At 43.2% G+C, this 25,729-nt stretch overlaps 2 protein-coding genes across 9 annotated transcripts in view; one reads left to right on the top strand and one right to left on the bottom strand.

The window, feature by feature from the left end:
- Nucleotides 1–12,765, top strand: part of LOC106584116 (pre-mRNA 3'-end-processing factor FIP1) — a 49,648-nt gene extending 36,883 nt beyond the window's left edge. For all 5 annotated transcript variants that reach the window (XM_014168989.3, XM_014168986.3, XM_014168988.3 and 2 more), the window contains 2 exons: nucleotides 12,135–12,281; nucleotides 12,379–12,765. In XM_014168989.3, the coding sequence (XP_014024464.1) occupies nucleotides 12,135–12,281; nucleotides 12,379–12,523 (292 nt within the window). In that variant the 3' untranslated portion in view covers nucleotides 12,524–12,765. The remainder of the gene's footprint in view (nucleotides 1–12,134; nucleotides 12,282–12,378) is intronic.
- A 97-nt stretch (nucleotides 12,766–12,862) lies between these two features.
- The window catches only part of lnx1 (ligand of numb-protein X 1), a 67,481-nt gene continuing 54,614 nt past the window's right edge, over nucleotides 12,863–25,729 (bottom strand). For all 4 annotated transcript variants that reach the window (XM_014168981.3, XM_014168982.3, XM_014168985.3 and 1 more), the window contains 2 exons: nucleotides 14,106–14,264; nucleotides 12,863–13,856 (listed from right to left, as the gene is read on the bottom strand). In XM_014168981.3, the coding sequence (XP_014024456.3) occupies nucleotides 13,721–13,856; nucleotides 14,106–14,264 (295 nt within the window). In that variant the 3' untranslated portion in view covers nucleotides 12,863–13,720. The remainder of the gene's footprint in view (nucleotides 13,857–14,105; nucleotides 14,265–25,729) is intronic.

Raw genomic sequence — 25,729 nt, 5'->3', positions numbered from 1 at the left:
CCATTCTTGATACACACGGGAAACTGTTCAGCGTTAACCCAGTCGTGTTGCAGTTCTTGACACACTCAAACCGGTGCATCTGGCACCTACTACCATACCCCGTTCAAAGGCATATCAATCTTTTGTCTTTTCCATTCACCCTTTGATTTTGGAAACGCATTGTTGTTCCCCAGGCTTACAGTGACACAGCTCATTCTCACTCATTTGTTCCTGTATTAAACCTGCACTAGGAAGCACTCACTTATTCATTCACAGTTACAGTGACTCTGTGTGAAGTGGGTTTAAGTGTGTTAGTGCTAACAACTGTGGAAGACTGTAAACAGGCCTTCAGGTCTGCACTCCCACTGGTAATAGAAGAACTGCCAGTGCCCAAATATTTAATGAGTCCTTTAACCTTAGCTCGCTCTCTCTCTGGTAGAACGCCCTTCTTGCCTTGCCTCTCAGATCGTTCACAGCCCCCCGGGGTTGGGGACAGAAGCACCAGATCATCAGCAAACAGTAGATATTTGACTTCAGATTCTAGTAGGGTGATGCAGGGTGCTACAGACTGTTCTAGTGCCCTCTCCAATTCTTTCTCGCTCTTTCTCTCTCTCTCTCTCTGTCTCTCTGTCTCTCTGTCTCTCTCTCTCTCTCTCTGGCAAGTCGTTTTTTAATATGTCAGCTAGAGTTAGCAAACTTTTTCCCTTGTTCAACGCACCTCTGGTTTGGCTTTAATTTCCCTCACTACTAGCTATAGATTGGAACGTAAGATAATGTGATTTAACCCAAAAATGTTGGACCATTATACTGGTAGTTACAGGTGTGGCTATACAAAACGTCCGTAGACATGTTTCAACTATCCTGGTATTGGGGATACTATCTTCGTCCTAGATTCGTCGAAACGGGAGTCTCGTACAATGTCTGTATTCAGTTGCAGGGGGTCCGTTTGAATATAGAAAAGGCTCCGTTATTAAAATAAATCCCTATTTTGGTCCATGAGGTAATCCAACTGTGTACACCGCCATCTTTTCAAATTGAGACAGGTGGTCCACCCCAGAGTGCCACATGTTATCGAGACAGTCATCTGTCATTATCAATGAGAGAAGACTTGAAATAAACAAGATGGTGGAGTACATATTGTTGGATTACTTCATGGAACAAAACATGTATTTATTTTAATAACGGAGCATTTTGTAAATTCAAACGGTCTTCCTGCAAATGGACATGGACATTTTGAGACTCCTGTCCATGAATCGAGGACTAGGATGGTATCCCTAATACTTACTAATACTTTAGTAAGATCGATACTATCCACTGCAGTGCTGTCTTACTGGACGTGTCCGAATACCAATGTATCTCATTGAAAAGTGTTTCTTGTTCTCTTTGCCTTCGTCAGAGCTTTAAACAAAATACATGTTACATGTTTGGGATGCTCTGGTTCAACGTGTACCACAGTGTGTTCCAGTATCCCGGAACTTCGCACAGCCATTGAAGATAAGTGGGACAACGTTCCACAGGCCACAAACAACAGCCTGATCAGCTCTATGCGAAGGAGATGTCGCACTGCATGAGACAAATGGTGGTCTCACCAGATACTGAGTGGTTTTCTGATCAATGCCCCTACCTTTTTTTTTTAAGGTGTCTGTGACCAACAGATGCGTGTCTGTATTCCCAGTCATGTGACATCCATAGATTAGGGCCTAATGAATTCATTTGAATTGACTGATTTACTTATATGAACTGTAACTCATTACAATCTTGGAAATTGTTGCATGTTGCGTTTTTATATTTTTGTTCAGTGTATTTATCAAGAGTTTTTATCTATTTTCTGTAGCAGTCTATTTGCCACCACAAATCAATGCTGGCACTAAGACCACACTCAAAGAGCTGTATAGGGCCATAAGCAAACAAGAAAATGCACATCCAGAGGCAGCGTTTCTTGTGGCCGGTGATTTTAATGCAGGGAAACTGAAATCCGTTTGACAAAATTTTTACCAGCATGTCACCTCTGCAACTAGAGGCCACAAAATTCTTGATCACTTTTACACCACACACAGAAAAGCATACAAGGTGTTTCCCTCCCTTTGGCAATTCAGACCATTACTCTGTCCTTCCTGCTTACAAACAAAAACTCAAACACAGGAAGTACCAGTGACATGCTCAATACTGAGGTGGTCCGATGAAGTCGATGCTTATACAAAAGTATGTGGACTCCCCTTCAAATTACTGGATTCAGCTATTTAGGCCACTCTCGTTGCTGACAGGTGTAAGCACACAGCCATGCAATCTCAATAGTATGCCACCGTTCCAACAAGTCTCAGTTCATACATTTTCTGCCCAGCTAGAGCTGCCCCGGTCAACTGTAAGTGTTTGATTTTGTGAAGTGGAACATCTAGCATCAACAACGGCTCAGCCGCGAAGTGGTAGGCTACACAAGCTCACAACGGGACCGCCGAGTGCTGAAGGGCGTAGCGTGTAAAAATCATCTGTCCTTGGTTGCAACACTCACTACCGAATTCCAAACTGCCTCTGGAACCAACGTCAGCACAAGAACTGTTCGTCGGGAGCTTCATGAAATGGGTTTCCATGGCCAAGCAGCAAGCTTAAGATCACCGTGCGCAATGCCAGGAGTCGGCTGGAGTGGTGTAAAGCTCGCCGCTATTGGACTCTGGAGCAGTGAAAACACATTCTGTGGTGTGAATAATCATTCTTCACCATCTGTGAGTCCGACGGACAAATCTGGGTTTGGCAGTTGCCAGGAGAACGCTACCTTCCCCAATGCATAGTGCCAACTGTAAAGTTCGGTAGAGGGGTATTTAATTGTCTGGCACTGTTTTTCATGGTTTGTGCTAGGCCCCTTAGTTCCAGTGAAGGGAAATCTTAATGCTACAGCATGCAATGACATTCTAGACGATTCTGTGCTTCCAACTTAGTGGCAACAGTTTTGAGAAGGCCCTTACTTGTTTCAGCAGGACAATGTCCCATGCACAAAACGAGGTCCATACAGAAATGTTTTGTCGATCAGTGTGGAAGAACTTGACAGAGCCCTGACCTCAACCCCATCAAACACCTTTGGGATGAATTGGAACGCTGACTACGAACATCAGTGCTCGACCTCACTAATGCTCTTGTGTCTGGTGCAGGGACTTGCTTCCATTCAATGTTCCAACATCTAGTGGAAAGCCTTCCCAGAAGAATGGAGGCTGTTATAGCAGCAAAGGGGGACCAACTCTATATTAATGCACATGATTTTGGAATGAGATGTTCGATGAGCAGGTGTCCACATACAGTCGGAAGTTTACGTAAGCCTTAGCCAAATACATTTAAACTCAGTTTTTCACAATTCCTGACATTTAATCCTAGTAAAAATTCCCTGTCTTAGGTCAGTTAGGATCACCACTTTATTTTAAGAATGTGAAATGTCAGAATAATAGGAGAGCAATTTTTTTTTAGTTTTTTTTTTTCAGCTTTTATTTCTTTCATCACATTACCAGTGGGTAAGAAGTTTACATACTCTCAATTAGTATTTGGTAGCATTGCCATTACATTGTTTTACTTGGGTCAAACGTTTCAGGAAACCTTCCACAAGCTTCCCACAGTAAGTTGGGTGAATTTTGACCCCCTTCCTTCTGACAGAGCTGGTGTAACTGAGTCAGGTTTGTAGGCCTTCTTGCTCGAAAATGCTTTTTGCTCTGCCCACAAATTTTCTATGGGATTGAGGTCAGGGCTTTGTGATGCCCACTCCAATACCTTGACTTTGTTGTCCTTAAGCCATTTTGCCACAACTTTGGAAGTATGCTTGGGGTCATTGTCCATTTGGAAGACCCATTTTTGACCATGCTTTACCTTTCTTGACTGATGTCTTGATGTTGCTTCAATATAGCCTCTATTTTGTGAAGTGCACCAGTCCCTCCTGCAGCAAAGCACCCCCTCAACATGATGCTGCCACCCCCATGCTTTGCAATTTTCGCACCAAAGTACGTTCAACTCTAGGAGACCGAACGCGTCTCCTTCCTGAGCGGTATGACGGCTATTGTTTGTACAGATAAACGTGGTACCTTCAGGCGTTTGGAAATTGCTCCCAAGGATGAACCAGACTTGGGGCAAAACGACAGGGAGAGCTTTGTAAATGTGTTTCTTTGTGTTGAGTAATGGCGATTTAGAGTTTATTGTTTTTAATTTTTTTTACCTCTGGTTGCACAGGTGATGTGCTGGTTAAACTTAAATCCCTGGCCACTAGGAGCGCTGCCTCTGGATGTGTGTATTTTCTTGTTTGCTTATGGCCATATACAGCTCTTTTAGTGCAGTCTTAGTGACTAGAAAACCCAGCTAGATGCATATTATCCCATCCTTGTTCAGCCTTTATGCTGAGAAATGCAGGATATTTCAGTTCTTCAGGTCCCATTGATAGGATGATCTCAAACGGATATAGTCCATTTTGTTATCTAGTGATTGTACGTTCGCCAGTTGAACTGAGGATAGAGGGGGTTTATACTCTTCCTCTTTCGAGTCCCGGTTATTAGGGCCGGAATGAGCAGTACATCCACAGCTGCCGACTCGTTGAAGTAGATATCTGTTATGATGTCCAAAAGCTGTTTTTGGTCATAGGAAATTATGGCGGGAATATTATGTACTGAAATAGTTAAGACCATTTGGGGGTCTGACACACAAAATAGTCTAATTTGTCAGGAGCCCGTAAAACGGCAGCTATCCACTGCAACCCAGTCTTCACACGTTCCTACTACGTAGTCCTATGGACTGAAAGATCCTTGCTCTAATCTATTTTGAAATCCAATACACGTGTATTCTCTTCTCTGTAGTCATTATTATAGAAACAACCACTTGTGCTCTGTGAGATTTCAGCCCTTTAGGACAGGGATATTCAAACTGGGTTTTGAAGGGGCTGTAGCATGCTGACCAAACCGCGTGCACGAGAGTTGCAAAATATATCTACAGTCAGGTGCTAAAATAGAGCTTGGTTCTATTTGTGGGGCTTAATGCGCTGCAAGTCCCACCTCTCCCATCTCCTCATTGGTTTTTAGGAGCATATACCCATGTGGGTGATTGAAAGATGAACTGAGGTCCACACTCCAGTCCAGTTGGTGGTGTAATGCAACTTAAATTTGGTTGCCAACCGCCCTATAAAGTCCAAAGAAGAAGAAGCCTGCAGGAGGAGAGATTACTAGAACAAACTCGGGTTTCCCTTTTATCTGTGGATTAATTGTCGGAGTAGAGGACCTTGTGCATTTCAGGTAAAATAACAACCCAATGTTTATATCCCTGGACAAATTAGCTAGCAACAGCAAGCTAGCTAGCTAAATTGCCTCAAATGTTTAATGCTTTTCGACCTGTCCCAAAATTAATATAGTTGTTTCAGAATTTGTTTTGATATTTCAACCTGCGCGTCCTGATATTTCAACATGCACACACGGACGCACACGCTTGAGCAGTCTGGACTGCATGTAAGGGCATCAGCAGAAATTGTGAGATTGTTTTTTTTTTTACCCCAAACAAATCTCCACTAATTTTAATATTGGTTTTATTATACCTACAGAACATGTTTTGGGTAAAATAATGATCAGTCTTACTGTCTTTCCTATCCACCCCTACTTTTCACCAATATGCAAATAGCCGTTGCATTTGCCTCTTCCACTCTGTAAACCAGTGGTCGTCATTGCGCGGCTCATGAGTCGCATGTAGCTTTCAGCCAGGGCGATATGGACAAAATATATCACAATATTTTTGACGGTATTTTATGTTTTTGAATAATATACGTTCTAAATATGTTTATGAGTAGTTCATGACCCTAGGGTGGCAACACAAAATTATAAGTGAGTTCAAGGGGGCTTTCTCCATTTATACTGTTCTATTCAACTCCAAACAAAACGCATTTTCATCAATTTATGCATTTCCTGAAATGTTATTATAATTTCCACACTGTGCCACGCAGCATGATATGGGCAAAAAATATAGGCCTAGTTAATTGGTGAACTGTTGGAATCTTGGTAATATAATGATTATTGTAATTCTATAGTGGGAAACACCTTGAATAAATTGTTGTTTGACATGACAATGAATGAATAAACCAGAGAGGAATTATTGACATGGTAGGAAGCAAAGTGTTGGTCAGTGTTTCCAGGTGACCCTTAATTAATGTTACATTACATGTTTTCTTACTACATGTAGCTAGCTAGCTAACATATTCATCCTTTGCCTATTCCTCTCTGATAAGCATGTTTGTGCAACTGTATCTTATCTAGGCCTAGTTTCAGAGTGGGTGACAAGGAATAAGTTAGTCCTAAATATTTCTAAAACTTAAAAGCATTGTATTTGGGACAAATCATTCACTAAACCCTAATCCTCAACTAAATCTTGTAATAAGAAATGTGGAAATTGAGCGAGGTGACTAAACTGCTTGGAGTAAACCTGGATTGTAAACTGTCATGGTCAAAACATATTGATACAACAGTAGCTAAGATTGGGAGAAGTCTGTCCATAATAAAGCAATGCTCTACCTTCTTAACAGCACTATCAACAAGGCAGGTCCTATAGGCCCTAGTTTTGTTGCACCTGGACTGCTGTTCAGTTGTGTGGTCAGGTGCCACAAAAATGGACTTAGGAAAATTGCAATTGTCTCAGAACAGGGCAGTACGGCTGGCCCTTGGATGTACACAGAGAGCTAATATTAATAATATGCATGTCAATCTCTCCTGGCTCAAAGTGGAGGAGAGTGACTTCACTACTTTTATTTATGAGAGGTATTGACATGTTGAATGCACCGAGCTGACTGTTTTTGACTATCTGCCTGCGCACAGCTCAGACACCCATGCATACCCTACAATACATGCCACAGTCCAGAACAGACTATGGGACGCGCACAGTACTACATATGGAACAGCTGGGACTCTGAAGCAACAAACAGACACATGCATACATACACATGGATTTTGTACTGTAAATATGTGGTAGTGGTGGAGTAGGGTCCTGAGGGAATGAATTGTAATGTTTTTAAAATTGTATAAACTACCTTAATTTGACTGGACCCCAGGAAGAGCAAGGCAGCAGCTAATGGTGATCCATAATAAATACAAATACCAGCACTGGTACCAGGCAGTATTAGCTAGCTAACTAGCTATGTTTGCTCTGACTCTTAGTACATTTACCAATCTAGCTAGCCAGCTAACTAGCGATTAGCATTAGCAGCTACCACAAATGATTGTAGCAACACCTTTCTAAGAAAATACAAAATAGAAGATACAGACATTATATGCGCCGGAGTTGCATATCACATTTAACAAACCAGACATTGATATACCATTATAGAAGGTAAAGTAAACTCAAATCGGTCTGTGCATCAATACTGATTTACAGTACCAGTCAAAAGTCTGGACACACCTACTCATTCAAAGGTTTTTCTTTATTTTTACTATTTTCTACATTGTAGAATAATAGTGAAGACATCAAAACTATGAAATAACAGATATGGAATCATTTAGTAACCAAAAAAGTGTTAAACAAAAGTAGCCACCATTTGCCTTGATGACCGCTTTGCACACTCTTGGCATTCTCTCAACCAGCTTCACCTGGAATGCTTTTCCAACAGTCTTGAAGGAGTTCTCACATGCTGAGCACTTGTTGGCTGCTGTTCCTTGACTCTGCGGTCCAACTCATCCCAAACCATCTCAAATGGGTTGAGATCGGGTGATTGTGGAGGCCAGGTCATTTGATGCAGCACTCCATCACTCCTTCACCTTCTTGGTCAAATAGCCCTTACACTGCCTGGAGGTGTGTTGGGTCATTGTTCTGTTGAAAAACAAATGATAGTCCCACTAGCACAAATCAGACGGGATGGCGTATCGCTGCAGAATGCTGTGGTAGCCATGCTGGTTAAGTGTGCCTTGAATTCTAAATAAATCTCTGACTGTGTCACCATCAAACCACTTCCTGCATTCTTCACGGTGGGAACCACACATGCTGGAGATCATCCGTTCACCTACTCTGCGTCTCACTAAGACACGGCGGTTGGAACCAAAAATCTAAAATTTGGACTCATCAGATCAAAGGACAGATTTCCAACAGTCTAATGTACATTGCTCGTGTTTCTTGGCCCAGCAAGTTTCTTATTCTTATTGGTGTCTTTTAGTAGTGGTTTCTTTGCAGCAATTCGACCAAGAAGGCCTGATTCTCCTCTGAACAGTTGATGTTGAGATGTGTCTGTTACTTGAACTCTGTGAAGCATTTATTTGGGCTGCAATTTCTGAGGCTGGTAACTCTAATGAACTTATCCTCTGCAGCAGAGGTAACTGGGTTTTTCTTTCCTGTTGCGGTCTACATGAGAGCCAGTTTCATCATAGCGCTTGATGGTTTTTGCGACTGCACTTAAAGAAACTTTGAAAGTTCTTGACATTTTCCGGATTGACTGACCTTTGTCTTAAAGTAATGACTGTCGTTTCTCTTTGCTTATTTGAGCTGTTCTTGCCATAATATGGACTTTTTGTCTTTTATCAAATAGGGGTATCTACTGTATACCACCCCTACCTTATCACAACACAACTGATTGGCTCATGGGTGTGTACTTAGTCCCTCCTGTTCTCCCTGTTCACTCACGACTCCAATACCATCATTAAGTTTGCTGATGACACAACAATGGTAGGCCTGATCACTGACAACGATGAGACAGCCTATAAGGAGGAGGTCAGAGAACTGGCAGTGTGGTGCCAGGACAACAACCTCTACCTCAATGTGAGCAAGACAAAGGAGCTGATTGTGGACTACAGGAAAAGGTGGGCCAAACAGGCCCCCATTAACATCAACAGGGCTATAGTATAGTGGAGTGGGTCGAGAGTTTCAAGTTCCTTGGCGTCCACATCACCAACGAACTATCATGGTCCAAACACACCAAGACCGCCGTGAAGAGGGCATGACAAAACCTATTCCCTCTCAGGAGACTGAAAATATTTGGCATGGGTCCTCAGATCCTCAAAAGGTTTTACAGCTGCACCATCAAGACCATCCTGACCGTTTGCATCACCGCCTGGTATGGCAACTGCTCGACATCTGACCGTAAGGCGCTACAGAGGGTAGTGTGTACGGCCCAGTACATCACTGGGGTCAAGCTTCCTGCCATCCAAGACCTAATATAATAGGCGGTGTCAGAGGAAAGCCCATAAAATTGTCAGAGACTCCAGGCACCCAAGTCATAGACTTGGAAAGCGGTACCGGAGCTCCAAGTCTAGGACCAAAAGGCTCCTTAACAACTTCTACCCCCAAGCCATAAGACTGCTGAACAATTCATCAAATGGCCACGGAACTATTTACATTGACCCGCCCCCCCATTTGTTTTGTACACTGTTGCTACTCGCTGTTTATTATCTATGCATAGTCACATACAAATACCTCAACTAACCTGTCCCCCTGCACTCTGACTTGGTACCGGTTCCCCTGTATGTAGCCTCGTTATTGTGTTTTTAATTATTTTTTTTATTTTTTTACTTTAGTTTATTTGGTAAATATTTTCTTAACTCTTCTTGAACTGCACTGTTGGTTAAGGGCTTGTAAGTAAGCATTTCACGGTAAGGTCTACAATTGTTGTATTCGGCGCATGTGACAAAGTTAGATTTGATTTGAAATGCATTAAGAAGGAAAGAAATTCCACAAATTAACTTTTAGCAAGGCACACCTGTTAATTGAAATGCATTCCAGGTGACTACCTCATGAAGCTGGTTGAGAGAATGCCAAAAGTGGGCAAAGCTGTCAAGGCAAAGAGTGGCTACTTTGAAGAATCTCAAATGTAACATATTTTGTTTAACCTGTTGGGTTAGGGGGCAGTATTGACACGGCCGGATAAAAAACGTACCCGATTTAATCTGGTTACTACTCCTGCCCAGTAACTATAATATGCATATAATTATTGGCTTTGGATAGAAAACACCCTAAAGTTTCTAAAACTGTTTGAATGGTGTCTGTGAGTATAACAGAACTCATATGGCAGGCAAAAACCTGAGAAGATTCCTTACAGGAAGTGCCCTCTCTGACAAGATCTTGTTCTTCTTGTCTCTGTTTATTGAAGACTGAGGATCTTTGCTGTAACGTGACACTTCCTACGGCTCCCATAGGCTCTCAGAGCCCGGGAAAAAGCTGAATGATATCGAGGCAGCCCCAGGCTGAAACACATTTGCGCTTTTGACAAGTGGCCGATCAGAGGACAATGGGCTTAGGCGCGTGCACGAGTCGACCCCATGCTTTATTTTCTTTCGTCTTTTTACCTAAACGCAGATTCCCGGTCGGAATATTATCGCTTTTTTACAAGAAAAATGGCATAAAAATGGATTTTAAACAGCGGTTGACATGCTTCGAAGTACGGTAATGGAATATTTAGAATTTTTTTGTCACGAAATGCGTCGTGCTCGTCACCCTTCTTTACCCTTTCGGATAGTGTCTTGAACGCACGAACAAAACGCCGCTGTTTGGATATAACTATGGATTATTTGGGACCAAACCAACATTTGTTATTGAAGTAGAAGTCCTGGGAGTGCATTCTGACGAAGAACACCAAAGGTAATAACATTTTTCTTATAGTAAATCTGACTTTGGTGAGTGCTAAACTTGCTGGGTGTCTAAATAGCTAGCCCTGTGATGCCGGGCTATCTACTTAGAATATTGCAAAATGTGCTTTCACTGAAAAGCTATTTTAAAATCGGACATATCGAGTGCATAGAGGAGTTCTGTATCTATAATTCTTAAAATAATTGTTATGCTTTTTGTGAACGTTTATCGTGAGTAATTTAGTAAATTCACCGGAAGTTTGCGGGGGGTATGCTAGTTCTGAACGTCACATGCTAATGTAAAAAGCTGGGTTTTGATATAAATATGAACTTGATTGAACAAAACATGCATGTATTGTATAACATAATGACCTAGGTGTGTCATCTGATGAAGATCATCAAAGGTTAGTGCTGCATTTAGCTGTCTTCTGGGTTTTTGTGACATTATATGCTAGCTTGAAAAATGGGTGTCTGATTATTTCTGGCTGGGTACTCTGCTGACATAATCTAATGTTTTGCTTTCGTTGTAAAGCCTTTTTGAAATCGGACAGTGTGGTTAGATTAACGAGAGTCTTGTCTTTTAAAATGGTGTAAAATAGTCATATGTTTGAGAAATTGAAGTAATAGCATTTCTAAGGTATTTGAATAACGCGCCACAGGATTCCACTGGCTGTTACGTAGGTGGGACGATTTCGTCCCGCCGACCCTAGAGAGGTTAACACCTTTTTTGGTTACTACATGATTCCATATGTGTTATTTCATAGTTTAGATGTCTTCACTATTATTCTACAATGTAGAAAATAGTAAAAATAAAGAAAAATCCTGGAATGAGCAGGTGTGTCCTAACTTTTAACTGGTACTGTATAGTAAAATACGGTATATCGCCATAGTCCTTGACATCTTTTTTTAAACCCCTGCTTTAGAAGACTGGAGGTGAATACCTGTTTCAGCTGCTGTCACTGTGTCGTACCTGCAGCTCTGCAGCATAAAAAACACCCCACCACTGTGTGTGTGTGTGTGTGTGTGTGTGTGTGTGTGTGTGTGTGTGTGTGTGTGTGTGTGTGTGTGTGTGTGTGTGTGTGTGTGTGTGTGTGTGTGTGTGTGTGTGTGTGTGTGTGTGTGTGTGTGTGTGTGTGTGTGTGTGTGTGTGTCAGAGAGACTGCTGAGGTCGTGAGAGGGGAGGGAAGGTGTGAGTTAGTGAATGATGGTGTGAAAGTGCATGGCCCTGTGGGACCAGGAGTCCTCCAGTAAATAATGGAGCTGGTTTTAAGTCCAGAGGATAGGGGGGATGCTGCTGTTGCTTTCATCTAAAGGTCACAGGAGGACAGGGGGGGCTTTGTGTTCCTCAAAGGCTGTACCACACCATGTTATTAAACTAAAACCAAACAGCGCTTTGGGTAAAGGTGCTGGTATCGCCTGGGCCCAGCCTTTCTATAGAAACGACCCTGTAACACACGAGGAGAGAGCAGAGAAAATGGGCCAATAGAATCATGTTATCTGGCTTATCACCATTTCTTTGCCACTGTGGTGTCCATTGTCCAATAAGAAGGCTCAATGTTTCAGCGAGGAAGCAGTGTTTTGTGGTTATTGACCAGTGAGTTGTTATTGCAGTGAGGAGGATCGGCACCGGCACAGGGACTATGGGGAGAGAGGATACGACCGCCACCACCACGAGAGATCCAGCAGAGAGAAAGAAGAGAGACACCGAGAGAAGAGACACCGAGACAAAGAGGAGGGGAGACACAAGTCCTCAAGCAGGTACAACACACATCCACACTCTTAACACACAGTAGACACTGACATGTTCAGGTAGACAGTGTAAGTAACCAGTGGTTGTCTGTCTGTGTGTTAACAGTAGCAGCAGGAGGAGACATGAGAGTGAGGAGGGGGACAGTCATCGAAGACACAAACACAAGAAAGTCAAGAGGAGCAGAGAGGACAAGGAGCCCAGCCAGGAACTCTCTGCTGACCAGGAGAACCAGTCAGAGCCCACAGAGTGACTCTCTGTTCCTCTCACCAGCCAATATGGGGACCCGCTGTGACCCTCAGGCATTCTGTTTAACATATCAGAGACTGGACTGCTCCTCTAATATATTTCAGTTCACTTTGAAGGTGAAAAACCCAAAGCATTGTTTTATGTATACGTTGTATACAACTTGTATATTTTGAGTCATCTGAGAGACGTGTTTTGTTTTATTGAATTTAAGAGATATGTTTGGATAAAGGAGCTGACTGGACCTAAGTTGAATGGTTCAAATTTGAGTGAGCTGTGTTAAATGCATATCTTATCCCAGGTCATTTCACGTGAACCCCAACCCTCGCCAAAGCTCTGACAAGTGTCCTTTTCAAATGACTTTATTGATTATTTCACCAAAGGTACCATCAGATATACTACGTAGGCCGAAGCGTGAGACAGAACTGTGTTCGATGGTCCTAGACCAGACTCATCCACGGAAACACACACAGAAACCAAGTCAGTTAGTTAGTTTTTTTCTCAAAAGTAGGAAAATCAGTAAGGCCTCCACAATTTTACCTTAATATTACTTTTAACAGATTATGAACACATTTTTACTTAATTTTTTTACTATACTTTTTTTGCCAGTGGTTTGATAATTTAGCAACAGCTTCTGAAAACATCTCAACACAGATGACTACTTGGCAATGTGTCCTCAGTCTCAACAGATGAAGATTAAAGCCACTGTCAGTACAAACATAACGAAGAATATATTCAAAGGCCATCAAACAAACGTGAAAAGAAAGAGAAACAGTACTTGAATCAGTATTCTTTTTTTTTCTTTTTTTTTTTACATCCAACAGTTACAGTAAAGAAATGCGAGTCCAATTAAATGCATACTCTAACATAGAACTAATGGAATTGGCAACTTGTTTCCCCATCCAACCACCCACCAGGGGTAGGGCCACCAGGGGTAGGGCCACAGATCCACATCCTCGCAGCTCAGTGTCTCGGGGGGGTTTGGTCAAACTCCTGTCACATGGTTGATTGGCCCCCTCTGAACTCCCCAAAGTCTCAGCTGTCCATCGGGAGTCAGGGTTCTAAGGTCCGCCTTCCATAGCTACATCACTAGTGTAAGCCCCTCCCATCAGGTAGGGCTCAGCGTTGTAAGCCAGTCTAAAGCTCCACCCACATTCCTTGGTCAGTGTTGGCCCCTCCCCATGGCTCTGCGACTACAGCAGGGCTACAGCAGGCTGCCTGGCCAGGACACGATGGTCAGGGTGATTCTGCCCCGCAGCTCCTTCAGTAGACGCACCAGGGCTGTGTGGGTCATCCCCCACGTACTCTTTCCATTCACCTCCAGCAGAATGTCCCCACACCTACACACACAGAGCGAGCGAGAGAGAGGAGAAGGGGTTAATGCAGAGATGGACAAACGGAGATGGACTCAGTCTAGTACAGGAGACCCATAGAGCAACACTTGTAATGTGTAAATACAAGACTACTGTAATGATTAGGCCAATACTATATATCATTTATCACAGAAAAATAGAAGATTCAGCATACATGCATTAGCCAGTTATATAGGTTATTTGGCCAGTGTGTGTCCTAGGTTTTGTAGTCCGTACCGTATCCTGCCATCGTTGTAGGCTGGCGTGCCCTCCACGATGGAGCGAATGAAGAAGGACTGATTGCAGTTGACCTCCTCCTGCCCCCCCACGATGCTGAAGCCTAGGCTACCAGAGGCGCTCCGGCGCAGCACAATATCTTTGCAGCAGTACAGGTGCCTGCAAAGGACAAAAACAGAGCTTAGGAAATCTCTAGACTGCCGCCAGCATGTGTGCCCAGCCATTACTATGTGCACATACTGTATGCAGTAGTGAGATTGCAGAGTCCAGTGGAAGTCTGTCAGAAAAAACAACTGCTTGGCCGTCGTCCAATGAGAATGGGGAAATTACTTTTCCCCACAGGTAAGGCAGAGCTGTGAAAATACAGCACTGAGAAGGGAGTGATTTCAGTATCAGTCTCTCACACTGCCCAGGGGTGAGTGAAAATTACATTCAAATCCTGTTAGAAGCGTTGCCCGTCTGGACTGAAATCCCATGGTGATTCACTAGTTGGTTTCCCCTTTTCTTATACATTTTGCTGGTTGGGGAGAAATTGAGTTTTAGCTACTCCTGTATTTTATACATTTTTTACAGTAAGAGCGCTTTTATACCAGCAGTGGCAGATCTAATGAGAACCAGGAATACCCCTCACTCTGCTAGTCTGACCTCTGTCCAAAAGAGAGCGATTGGAGGGGTTTATTAATACCCTAAGCTGCTTAAAAGAGAATGAGGAGAAAGGGAGGGGGGGGGGGGACAGGGGATGAGAGTGTCAGTGACCAATGTCTGAGACTGGGATGTGAGGATGAGCAAGAGACAGTGAAGGCCATGGAGATAAAGCCTGACGATGTATACAGTAGTGTCTATTCATCATTCTGTCATCAACCTCCATCTCCCCTTCTCTCCCATATCGGCCTTGTAATGTAGCCTGTACATCCTGAGATCTCTCTGTACCTTCTCTTAGTTGTTGGCCTGTGCTTTTCATGGAGGCCCTCACTCAAATAACAAGCTATGTTGATCAGCTCATCAAGTACAGTGCCTTCAGAAAGTATTCATACCCCTTGACTTAATCCACATTTTGTTGTTACAGCCTGAATTCAAAATGAGTAAAATATTTTTCTCACCCATCTACACATAATACCCCATAATCAAAGTGAAAACATGTTTTTAGATATTTTTTGTGCAAATTGATTGCAAATTGAATACATAAATATATAATTTACTTAAGTATTCACACCCCTGGGTCAATACATTGTAGAAGCACCACTGGCAGTGATTACAGCTTTGAGTCGTCTTGGGTATGCCTGTATCAACTTTGCACATCTGGATTTGGGGATTTTCCCCAATTCTTCCTAGCAGATTTCCTCAAGCTCTTAAATTCGATGGGGGTTGGAGGTGAACAGCAATCTTCAAGTCTTTCCACAAATGTTCAATGGGATTCAAGTCTGGGCTTTGGCTAGGCAACTCGAGGACTTTCACATTCAGTGTTGCTTTGGATATATGCTTGGGGTCATTTTCCTGTTGGAATGTAAATCTTCACCCCAGTCTACGATCGTTTGCACTCTGAAGCAGCTTCTCATCAAGGATTTGCCTGTATTTGGATCCATGTATTGTTCCCTCTATCCTTACCAGTCCCTGTGTCTGAAAAGCATCCCCATAGCATGATGCTGCCACCACCATGCTTCACAGTAGGGATAGGGTTAGACGGGTGATGAGCTGTGCCTGGTTTTCTCCAGACATAGAGCTTTGCCTTTCAGGCCAAAGCATTACATTTTTGTCTCATAAGGCCACAGCATCTTTTGCCTTATGCTCTGAGTCTTTCACGTCCCTTTTTGCAAACTTGAGGCGTGCAGTTGTGCGTTTTTCTTAGGAGTGGCTTTTGTCTGGCCACTCTCCCTTAAAGCCCAGATTGGTGAAGTGCTGTAGAGACTGTTGATCTTCTGTCAGGTTCTCCCATCGTGGCCAAGGAACTCTGTAGTTCTGTCAGAGTGGTCATTGGGTTCTTGGTCACCTCCCTGACCAAGGTCCTTCTTGTCCGGTTGCTCAATTTGGTAGGACGACCAGCTCTAGGCAGCGTGTGTAGTTCCTTGTTTTTCCAATACCCAATGACAGACACCACTGTGCTCTTGGTAACTTTCAACACTATATCAATTGTTTTATACCCTTCCCCAAACCTATGCCTCATCACAATTCTATCTCAGAGATATACGGACAGTTCCTTGGACTTCATAGTATAGTTTCTGCTCTGACGTGCACTTCACCTTTGGGATTTGGTTAGTGAATCACATCCAACTTTTTAGATACATACACCGCCATCTTCTGTACTGGAGTGTGAGGCCAGTAATGGTCTACCTACATGAAAGTATCTTCATTAGCCCTGTTCCTCTAACCAAGTAAAATATAGCCCTAGACACCACTTCTCTCCCTCCACTACACCACCTAAACCCTAACCCCCGCCCAGCCTCTCTAACCCTTTCACACACTCTCCCTATCTACGTCATACAGATAGAAATATAAACACATCCTCCACCGTTTCCTCCACTAAACACTCATCACACAGACCTGTTTCAGGTATCCCTATCATCCACAATGTGGCATTCAAACCTGTGTGCTTAAACCGTAGTCTTACTCCACACAACTTCCTCTCTCCTACATCCCAGTGTGACCTGAATATCTACCCCCTCTCTCCTCACAGCACTCTTAGACACCACATCGGCCTTCTCATTACTCTCCACACCCACATGGGCTTGAACCCAGAAAAAGCTTACCACCACTCCCATCCTCTCCAATCCCATTAACAGCACCATCATCTCCACAAACAAGTCTCCCCTATCCGGTCTGCCCGTCGTAACACTACTGCTCAACACTGCAGCCGAATCAGAGCAGATCAACACTGAGTGGTTTCACCTCCTCCACCCATCTCAAACCTATAATCATGGCCATCAACTCGGCAGCATACACTGACATATAATCAGTTAACCGCTAACATAATCTAACATTTAAATCTGGGATATACACCAGTGGAGGCTCCTCAGAGGAGGAAGGGGAGGGACCATCCTCCTCAGTGAATTTCATAAATGTTTGAATTTTAAAACATTTAAAAAGTTATCCTAGATAAAACTACTAAATATAATTTCGTCGCCAAATAATTGATTAAAACACTATTTTGCTAAGAAGGTCTACAGTAGCCTCAACAGCACTCTGTAGGGTAGCACCATGGTGTAGCCGGAGGACATCTAGCTTCCGTCCTCCTCTGGGTACATTGACTTCAATACAAAACCTCGGAGGCTCATGGTCCTCACCACCATTTCATAGACCTACACAGTAATTACGGCAACGTCCGGAGGATGTCCTCAAACCTATCAGAGCTCTTGCAGCATGAACTGACATGTCCACCCAATCAAAGGATCACAGAATGAATCTAGTACTGAAAGCATAAGCTACAGCTAGCTAGCACTGCAGTGCATAAAATGTGGTAGTTGACTCAAAGAGAGAGAAAGAAAATAGTTGAACAGTTTTGAACAAATTAATTTCTTCCTAAATGAAGAAGCAAGAGAGAAATGGAGAGAGAGTGTCATTTTTTTCCCAGTTTCACTTACTTAGCAGCTATCTAGTTTATCCTACTAAAACACCCTGCTCAAACAGGTTATGACTATCCAACACAACAATGGAACTATTCCAAGTCAAGGTAAGCTTTTGGTTTTGCTAATTTATTGCCACCGGGGCCCGCCAGTGTAACTGCTTACTGGTTTACTAATGTGTTAGCTCTATTAGCTTTGCTGAATATGACAATTTAGGCAAGGTTGGGTAGGTTACTTTCTAAATGTAATCCGTTAGTTACTAGTTACCTGTCCAAAATTGTAATCAGTAATGTAACTTTTGGATTACCCAAATTTAATAACGTAATCTGATTACATTCAGTTACTTTTAGATTACTTTCCCTTTAAGAGGCATTAGAAGAAGACAAAAATGTATGTTACCAATTAAATTACATCTATTGCAAGATAAATCAATGTTAAAGTTTACATATCTGGCCATATATGGATGTTACATTTTACTTTACGGTTTGGTTATGTAGGCTTCTTCTAACCCATCACTTTCTACTATATATAATAATATGATTAAATTATATCTTTACATTAAAAACCAAAGTCTACCAGAATTCCAATAAATGTTATACCCCTTGATCTTCAAGAATAGGACTTGGAAATATGGAAGTGTAGATTCGACAAATTGTTTTACCTGAGCATGACCCCAAAACTAAGGACTTATTAGCCAGCCCTACTCTGTTGTTCATGAGTCTGTTGTCATGGAGGGCTGATTGGGCTCATTGATTTGAGTTGAACAATAAATGCTGCGCTCATGTAATGGCATGCTTTGAGCACTAGTGAAAGTGCTATTTACATGTGAAAAATGAATGTCATTTGCTGCATTTGCTATAGGCCTATTATTTACCTTATTGTTGGTGACACTTTGATATCTTGATAATATGCAGCTGTTTAATGGGCAAATCCAGCCTCTGTTTTGGTAAAAAGCTGAGGGATGGGCCTGTAGAAATGTAACCACTCTCAGATTAATAGACAGAGCTATGGATGCAAGAACTGACCATCCATGATATCAAAATTGTTTTAACCATGTTATGAGGCTATACAGTGGTTGTTTACATTTACAGTATTTACAAACATTGGAGAAAAACAAGCTTATATTTTGGGTTCTCATGGAGTGTGACAGTTCAACAAAGCTCATGAGGCATTTATTTATAAGTTATATTCTTCAAGAATCTATATATATATATATATATATATATATTGCTCAAAACAATAAAGGGAACACTTAAACAACACAATGTAACTCCAAGTCAATCACACTTCTGTGAAATAAAACTGTCCACTTGGGAAGCAACACTGATTGACAATACATTTCACATGCTGTTGTGCAAATGGAATAGACAACAGGTGGAAATTATAGGCAATAAGCAAGACACCCCCAATAAAGGAGTGGTTCGGCAGGTGGTAACCACAGACCACTTCTCAGTTCCTATGCTTCCTGGCTGATGTTTTGGTCACTTTTGAATGCTGGCGGTGCTTTCACTCTAGTGGTAGCATGAGACGGAGTCTACAACCCACACAAGTGGCTCAGGTAGTGCAGCTCATCCAGGATGGCACATCAATGCGAGCTGTGGCAAGAAGGTTTGCTGTGTCTGTCAGCGTAGTGTCCAGAGCATGGAGGCGCTACCAGGAGACAGGCCAGTACATCAGGAGACGTGGAGGAGGCCGTAGGAGGGCAACAACCCAGCAGCAGGACCGCTACCTCCGCCTTTGTGCAAGGAGGAGCAGGAGGAGCACTGCCAGAGCCCTGCAAAATGACCTCCAGCAGGCCACAAATGTGCATGTGTCTGCTCAAACGGTCAGAAACAGACTCCATGAGGGTGGTATGATGGCCCGACGTCCACAGGTGGGGGTTGTGCTTACAGCCCAACACCGTGCAGGACGTTTGGCATTTGCCAGAGAACACCAAGATAGGCAAATTCACCACTGGCATGTGACAGACGTGACAGAGTCTGGAGACGCCGTGGAGAACGTTCTGCTGCCTGCAACATCCTCCAGCATGACCGGTTTGGCGGTGGGTCAGTCATGGTGTGGGGTGGCATTTCTTTGGGGGGCCGCACAGCCCTCCATGTGCTCGCCAGAGGTAGCCTGACTGCCATTAGGTACCGAGATGAGATCCTCAGACCCCTTGTGAGACCATATGCTGGTGCGGTTGGCCCTGGGTTCCTCCTAATGCAAGACAATGCTAGACCTCATGTGGCTGGAGTGTGTCAGCAGTTCCTGCAAGAGGAAGGCATTGATGCTATGGACTGGCCCGCCCGTTCCCCAGACCTGAATCCAATTGAGCACATCTGGGACATCATGTCTCGCTCCATCCACCAACGCCACGTTGCACCACAGACTGTCCAGGAGTTGGCGGATGCTTTAGTCCAGGTCTGGGAGGAGATCCCTCAGGAGACCATCCGCCACCTCATCAGGAGCATGCCCAGGCATTGTAGGGAGGTCATACAGGCACGTGGAGGCCACACACACTACTGAGCCTCATTTTGACTTGTTTTAAGGACATTACATCAAAGTTGGATCAGCCTGTAGTGTGGTTTTCCACTTTAGTTTTGAGTGTGACTCCAAATCCAGACCTCCATGGGTTGATAAATTGGATTTCCATTGATTATTTTTATGTGATTTTGTTGTCAGCACATTCAACTATGTAAAGAAAAACGTATTTAATAAGATTATTTCTTTCATTCAGATCTAGGATGTGTTGTTTAAGTTTAAGCTAGACTTCCGGTTTGGAGCGAGCAGTCGCACCACGCTTCGCTCCACAGGTAATATTACACTTCACTACATTACAACGGCTTGATTTGTTTGATCTGAGCAATTCTTCTTAGCTAGCTACATAGCCGTCTTTGTATCAAAGATAATTGTGTAGTTTAGAGTAACTGAGTAATTATCGAGGCTAGCTATCTTCGTCCTCCTAACGTAGTCAACACTGCTAGCTGCTAGCTAGCTAGTCATCACTGCTAGCTAGCCAACTTCTACCGACTAGCAGCACTGCAGAAACTATTACATTACAACGTAACGACTTGATTAGTGTGGTGTTAGTGTTAGTTAGCCAGCTACATAGTTGTCTTTGCTGTCTCTGTATCTAAGATAATTGTGTAGTTTGAGTTTGAGTATTATTGAGGTGAGCTAGCCAGCCGCTACGCGGCGCCAGACTTACTCAACACACCTAGTCATCATTAACCCACTGCCAGCTAGCCAACCGTTACCGACTAGCAGCGCTGTAGATACTAATACTTTACAACGGAACGATTTGACTAGTGCAGTGTTACCTAGCTAGCTACTTAGTTGTCTTTGTCATAGCTTGATAATTGTTAGCTAGCCAGCCATCGAGGTTAGCTAGCCAGCTATTTCCATCCCCCGCGACGCCATTTTTCCTAACCCAGCCAACTATTACCGACGAGCAGCATTGTAGAAACTAAATACACTACAAGGAACGTCTTGATTAGTGTTATGTTAGCTAGCTAGCTACAAAGTTGCTATGTATCATGACAAGGTGTAGTACTGAAACTACCGAGGTTACCTAGCCAGCTACACGTTCAAAGTCAACAACGCAGCCACTGCTAGCTAGCCTACTCCACCAGCCAGCAGTACTGTATCATTTTAGTCAATAAGATTTTTGCAACGTAAGCTTAACTTCCTGAACATTCGAGACGTGTAGTCCACTTGTCATTCCAATCTCCTTTGCATTAGCGTAGCCTCTTCTGTAGCTTGTCTACTATGTGTCTGTCTATCCCTGTTCTCTCTCCTCTGCACAGGCCATACAAACGCTCCACACCGCGTGGCCGCTGCCACTCTAACCTGGTGGTCCCAGCGCGCACGACCCACGTGGAGTTCCAGGTCTCCGGCAGCCTCTGGAACTGCCGGTCTGCGGCCAACAAGGCTGAGTTCATCTCAGCCTATGCTACCCTCCAGTCCCTAGACTTCCTGGCGCTGACGGAAACATGGATTACCACAGATAACACTGCTACTCCTACTGCTCTCTCCTCGTCTGACTACGTGTTCTCGCATACCCCTAGAGCATCGAGCCAGCGGGGGTTCCCTTTATTTTTTTGAGCAGTATATATACATACTCTGCAAAAAAGAAACGTCCTCTCACTGTCAACTGCGTTTATTTTCAGCAAAGTTAACGTGTAAACATTTTGTATGAACATAAGATTCAACAACTGAGAGATAAACTGAACAAGTTCCACAGACATGTGACTAACAGAAATTGAATAATGTGTCCCTGAACAAATGGATGGGGGGGGGGTCAAAATTAAGTCAGTACCTGGTGCATTAAGTACCACAGTGCACCTCCTCCTCATGGACTGCACCAGATTTGCCAGTTCTTGCTGTGAGATGTTACCCCACTCTTCCACCAAGGCACCTGCAAGTTCGTGGACATTTCTGGGGGGAATGGCCTTAGCCCTCATCCTCCGATCCAACAGGTCCCAGACGTACTCAAAGGAATTTATAATTAAGCCAATTTTTATATCGATGATTCATGATTTAGGCTAGGATTTGTGCAGATATCCAAGGGTTTGTAACGTTCAGTAATGAGAACAGATGAGGTAATATTAATACAAGACTGCACTCGATAAGATATGAAAATATCTGAAGAGTCGATTCGGGAAATAGAGACTCTATAGACATTTTCCTGTGGTGCCCTAACTTCCCAGTTAATTAAAGTTTACATGATTAGTTTAATCACGTAATAATAATTACACATATAGAATTGATTTAATAAAATAACAGTCTTCACATTTGATGACAGTCAAAGGCACCACAATATATACATCCGAAAATGGATGTAGCAACTACAGATTGCCCCTTTTTTAAGTCTATCAAAAGTGTGTGAGTTTGAGCATATGTCTATTAGGCCTATGGATTATGTTTTTTAATCAACATGAATTAGATTGATTAATAAAAGCCTCACTTTTATTCCATAGGCTGGGATCCGCACGATACAGCTGTTGCAAGAGCACATTTTTCACTGGCTGTCCACTGGTTTCAAAAACAATGATTGATAGGCAGCTTAAACTTATTGAATTCAACCCTTATTGGGTTCAAATACACATTTAGATTTGTGGACAGCTATCCATAATAACCACAATCCGTAAGGCGCAAATAGCTAAATGTGTGATTCACATCAATGCGCTATGTAGATATCAATAATAAGGGATATCCGTATCGCCGTAGACTACACCATCGGTGTCATCCTTACCTCCAAGCGTTTATTCAAGTTGGATAGTCTTTGGCTGCCGACAGCAGTCACACCATTGGAAGACATAGCTTCGACTGTAGGCTACAAAAGCTTATTCCTGCTCATTTCCCGAGATCCATCAAACCCATTCGGTGTGTCATCATAGCGATCTCTGATTTATGGTCAGACTCACTCACGTTGAACAAATGTAGATGTGCGCCTTATTTCGATGCTGATTTGAACGTCATTGAGAAAACAGAGAAGTGTCAAAGATTTAGCTCGCAAATATCATTTCTGAATTTAAAAGTAATCCTTCAAGTAATCATCAAATTTTTCATAAGTATCTGTAGTCTGATTACAATATTTTAGCTGGTAACAGATTACAGTTCGTTTTTTTTGTAATCCCTTACATGTAATCCGTTTCTCTCCAACCCTGACTTTAGGTAATACGGTGACAACTACAGTATGTAGGCTGTGTGTAGCAGTTTGGCTTGGAAAGGTTTTTTCGCATGGTCACATACACCTGATGTCTTGGGCATTGAAGTCCACAAGCAACAGGAAGAGGTGAAATGAGGAGAGCATATAACGTAGATGCGAGAAGGAATACAACATGGCTGCTATGAAACTGTGAACTGTGTTTACGCGTGATCAGGGGTGTACTCATTCCACCCATTCTGTTGAAAGAAATTGTCTTAAACAGAAGCAAACGGAACAAAACGGGGATAAGCATAACTGAATTTGTCCAATCGAAACTCTCATTGGCAACTGTTGGACTAATGATTACACACAGATTTGAGACCTGTGTGCACCTACTTGTAAACTTTCATTCATAGACTAGGTTGTAGAAACCTCATGATGGGTACAGGGAAAATTTGAGTTTCATGTAGTAGCTTAAACCTATCGCTGTTACATTTAACTGGGAGAATGTAATATGAATAACACTCATCCAATATGCTGTAATAGAAATAAGGCCATGCTCATGGAAAAAAATGTGTCCTCCCTCATCTGAAACGGCACTGACCCCCACTGATATACACCCCTGCCCCCACCCTACCACTGATTGGCTCTTTCAAACCATCTGTATATATCCTTAAAAACAAATACAACTGATTCTATATATCTCTCCACACACCGTCTCACGTCCTCACCCCATTCTCTCCTGCCCTCAATCACGTCCACATCTACGCTTGGTTTCGGAAACAGCCATGGAGGAACGTTCCCCAATGCAATTGTCAGCCCCATCTCTCTCTCCCCCTGTCCATATTCTACCACCTTCTTCCCGATTTGTCCACCCATACATCATCTGCTTACCCACTCCTTGCACCCAGCATTCCCCAGTTGCCGTGACCGCAGAATGTCCTTCTGAACTCCCTTTCAACCTCGCCCAGTATGCTAAATCAAGTTTGTCCCGCCTTATCCTCAGTGGCATTTCCCCACTATCCACCTGCAATGCCTCAACAGGTGTCATCCTGAAGGCACCCACACACAATCTCAGGGCTCTTGACTGTATCCTTTCCAGGCGCTGTAGTACCGTTTTGGCTGCCTATCTATATACAAAGAACCCATAATCCAAAAATGACCTGATCAATGCCTGGTACAAACAATACATAAAACAGTGTTTGTATATCCGACCCCCAATCATATCCTCCCACTGCCCTCATGAGGTTCAGCACCGTCCTACACTTAATTTCATTATGCTCAACATGTCTCTTCTACGTAAACCTCTCATCAAACCACATACCTAAGTACTTAAACTCAGACACCCTACCTATATCTGTATATTTGCAGCCTAACATCTTTAACCTTCCTCTTAGAATACACCATAAAGCACGACTTGGACACAGACATCCTAAACCCCCATGTTAGAGACCAATCTTCCACAACTCCCACAGCTTCTTGCATCTTCCTCATCATATATTTCACATTCCCACCTCTCTTCCATATAGCCCCATCATCGGTATACAAGGCCACTCCCTGTCCCACCTCCTTAAATATGCCATATCATCAGGGTGAACAACACCGGACTAACCACACTTCCCTGAGGAGTACCATTGTCCACTTCAAACCCCATTGACAATTCTGACCCCCACCTGTATGACTCGATCGAACAGACATCCCCCAACGCACTCAACTTGATGAACAACCCTTCCCTCCACATGGTATCATAAGCTTTCTCAATGTCAAAATACACAACACTCATCACTTCTTTTATTGTCAGGGCCTTGGCTATCTGTCACACCCTGATCTGTTTCACCTGTCCTCGTTATTGTCTCCACCCCCTCCAGGTGTCGCTTGTTTTCCCCAGTGTATTTATCCCTGTGTTTCCTATCTCTCTGTGCCAGTTTGTCTTGTATGTTTCCAAGTCAACCAACGTTTTTCCCGTTCGCCTGCTTTTTGCATTCTCCTTTTTCTAGTCCTCCAGGTTTTGACCCTTGCCTGTTTCTGGACTTTGTACCCGCCTGCCTGACCATTCCACCTGCCTTGACCACGAGCCTGTCTGCCACTATGTACCTCCTGGACTCTGATCTGGTTTTGACCTTTTTGCCTGTCCACGACCATTCTCTTGCCTACCCCTTAGGATTATTAAACATTGTAAGACTCCAACCATCTGCCTCCTGTGTCTGCATCTGGGTCTCGCTTTGCGCCTTGATACTATCTCTGTACTAACTGTCACCAGGGCATCCTGACATGCACTGTCAACTGTGGGACCTTATATAGATGGTTGTGTTTTTTTCTAAATCATGTCCAAACTATTGAATTGGCCACAGGTGGACTCCAATCAAGTTGTAATTGGATGCACCTGAGCTCAATTTAGAGTGTCATAGCAAAGGGGAGTGAATACATTTCTTTATTTA

The sequence above is a fragment of the Salmo salar genome, chromosome 23 (assembly GCF_965601325.2).
Source record: "Salmo salar chromosome 23, fSalSal1, whole genome shotgun sequence".
NCBI lineage: Eukaryota > Metazoa > Chordata > Actinopteri > Salmoniformes > Salmonidae > Salmo > Salmo salar.
This window is presented reverse-complemented; position numbering and strand designations above follow the sequence as displayed.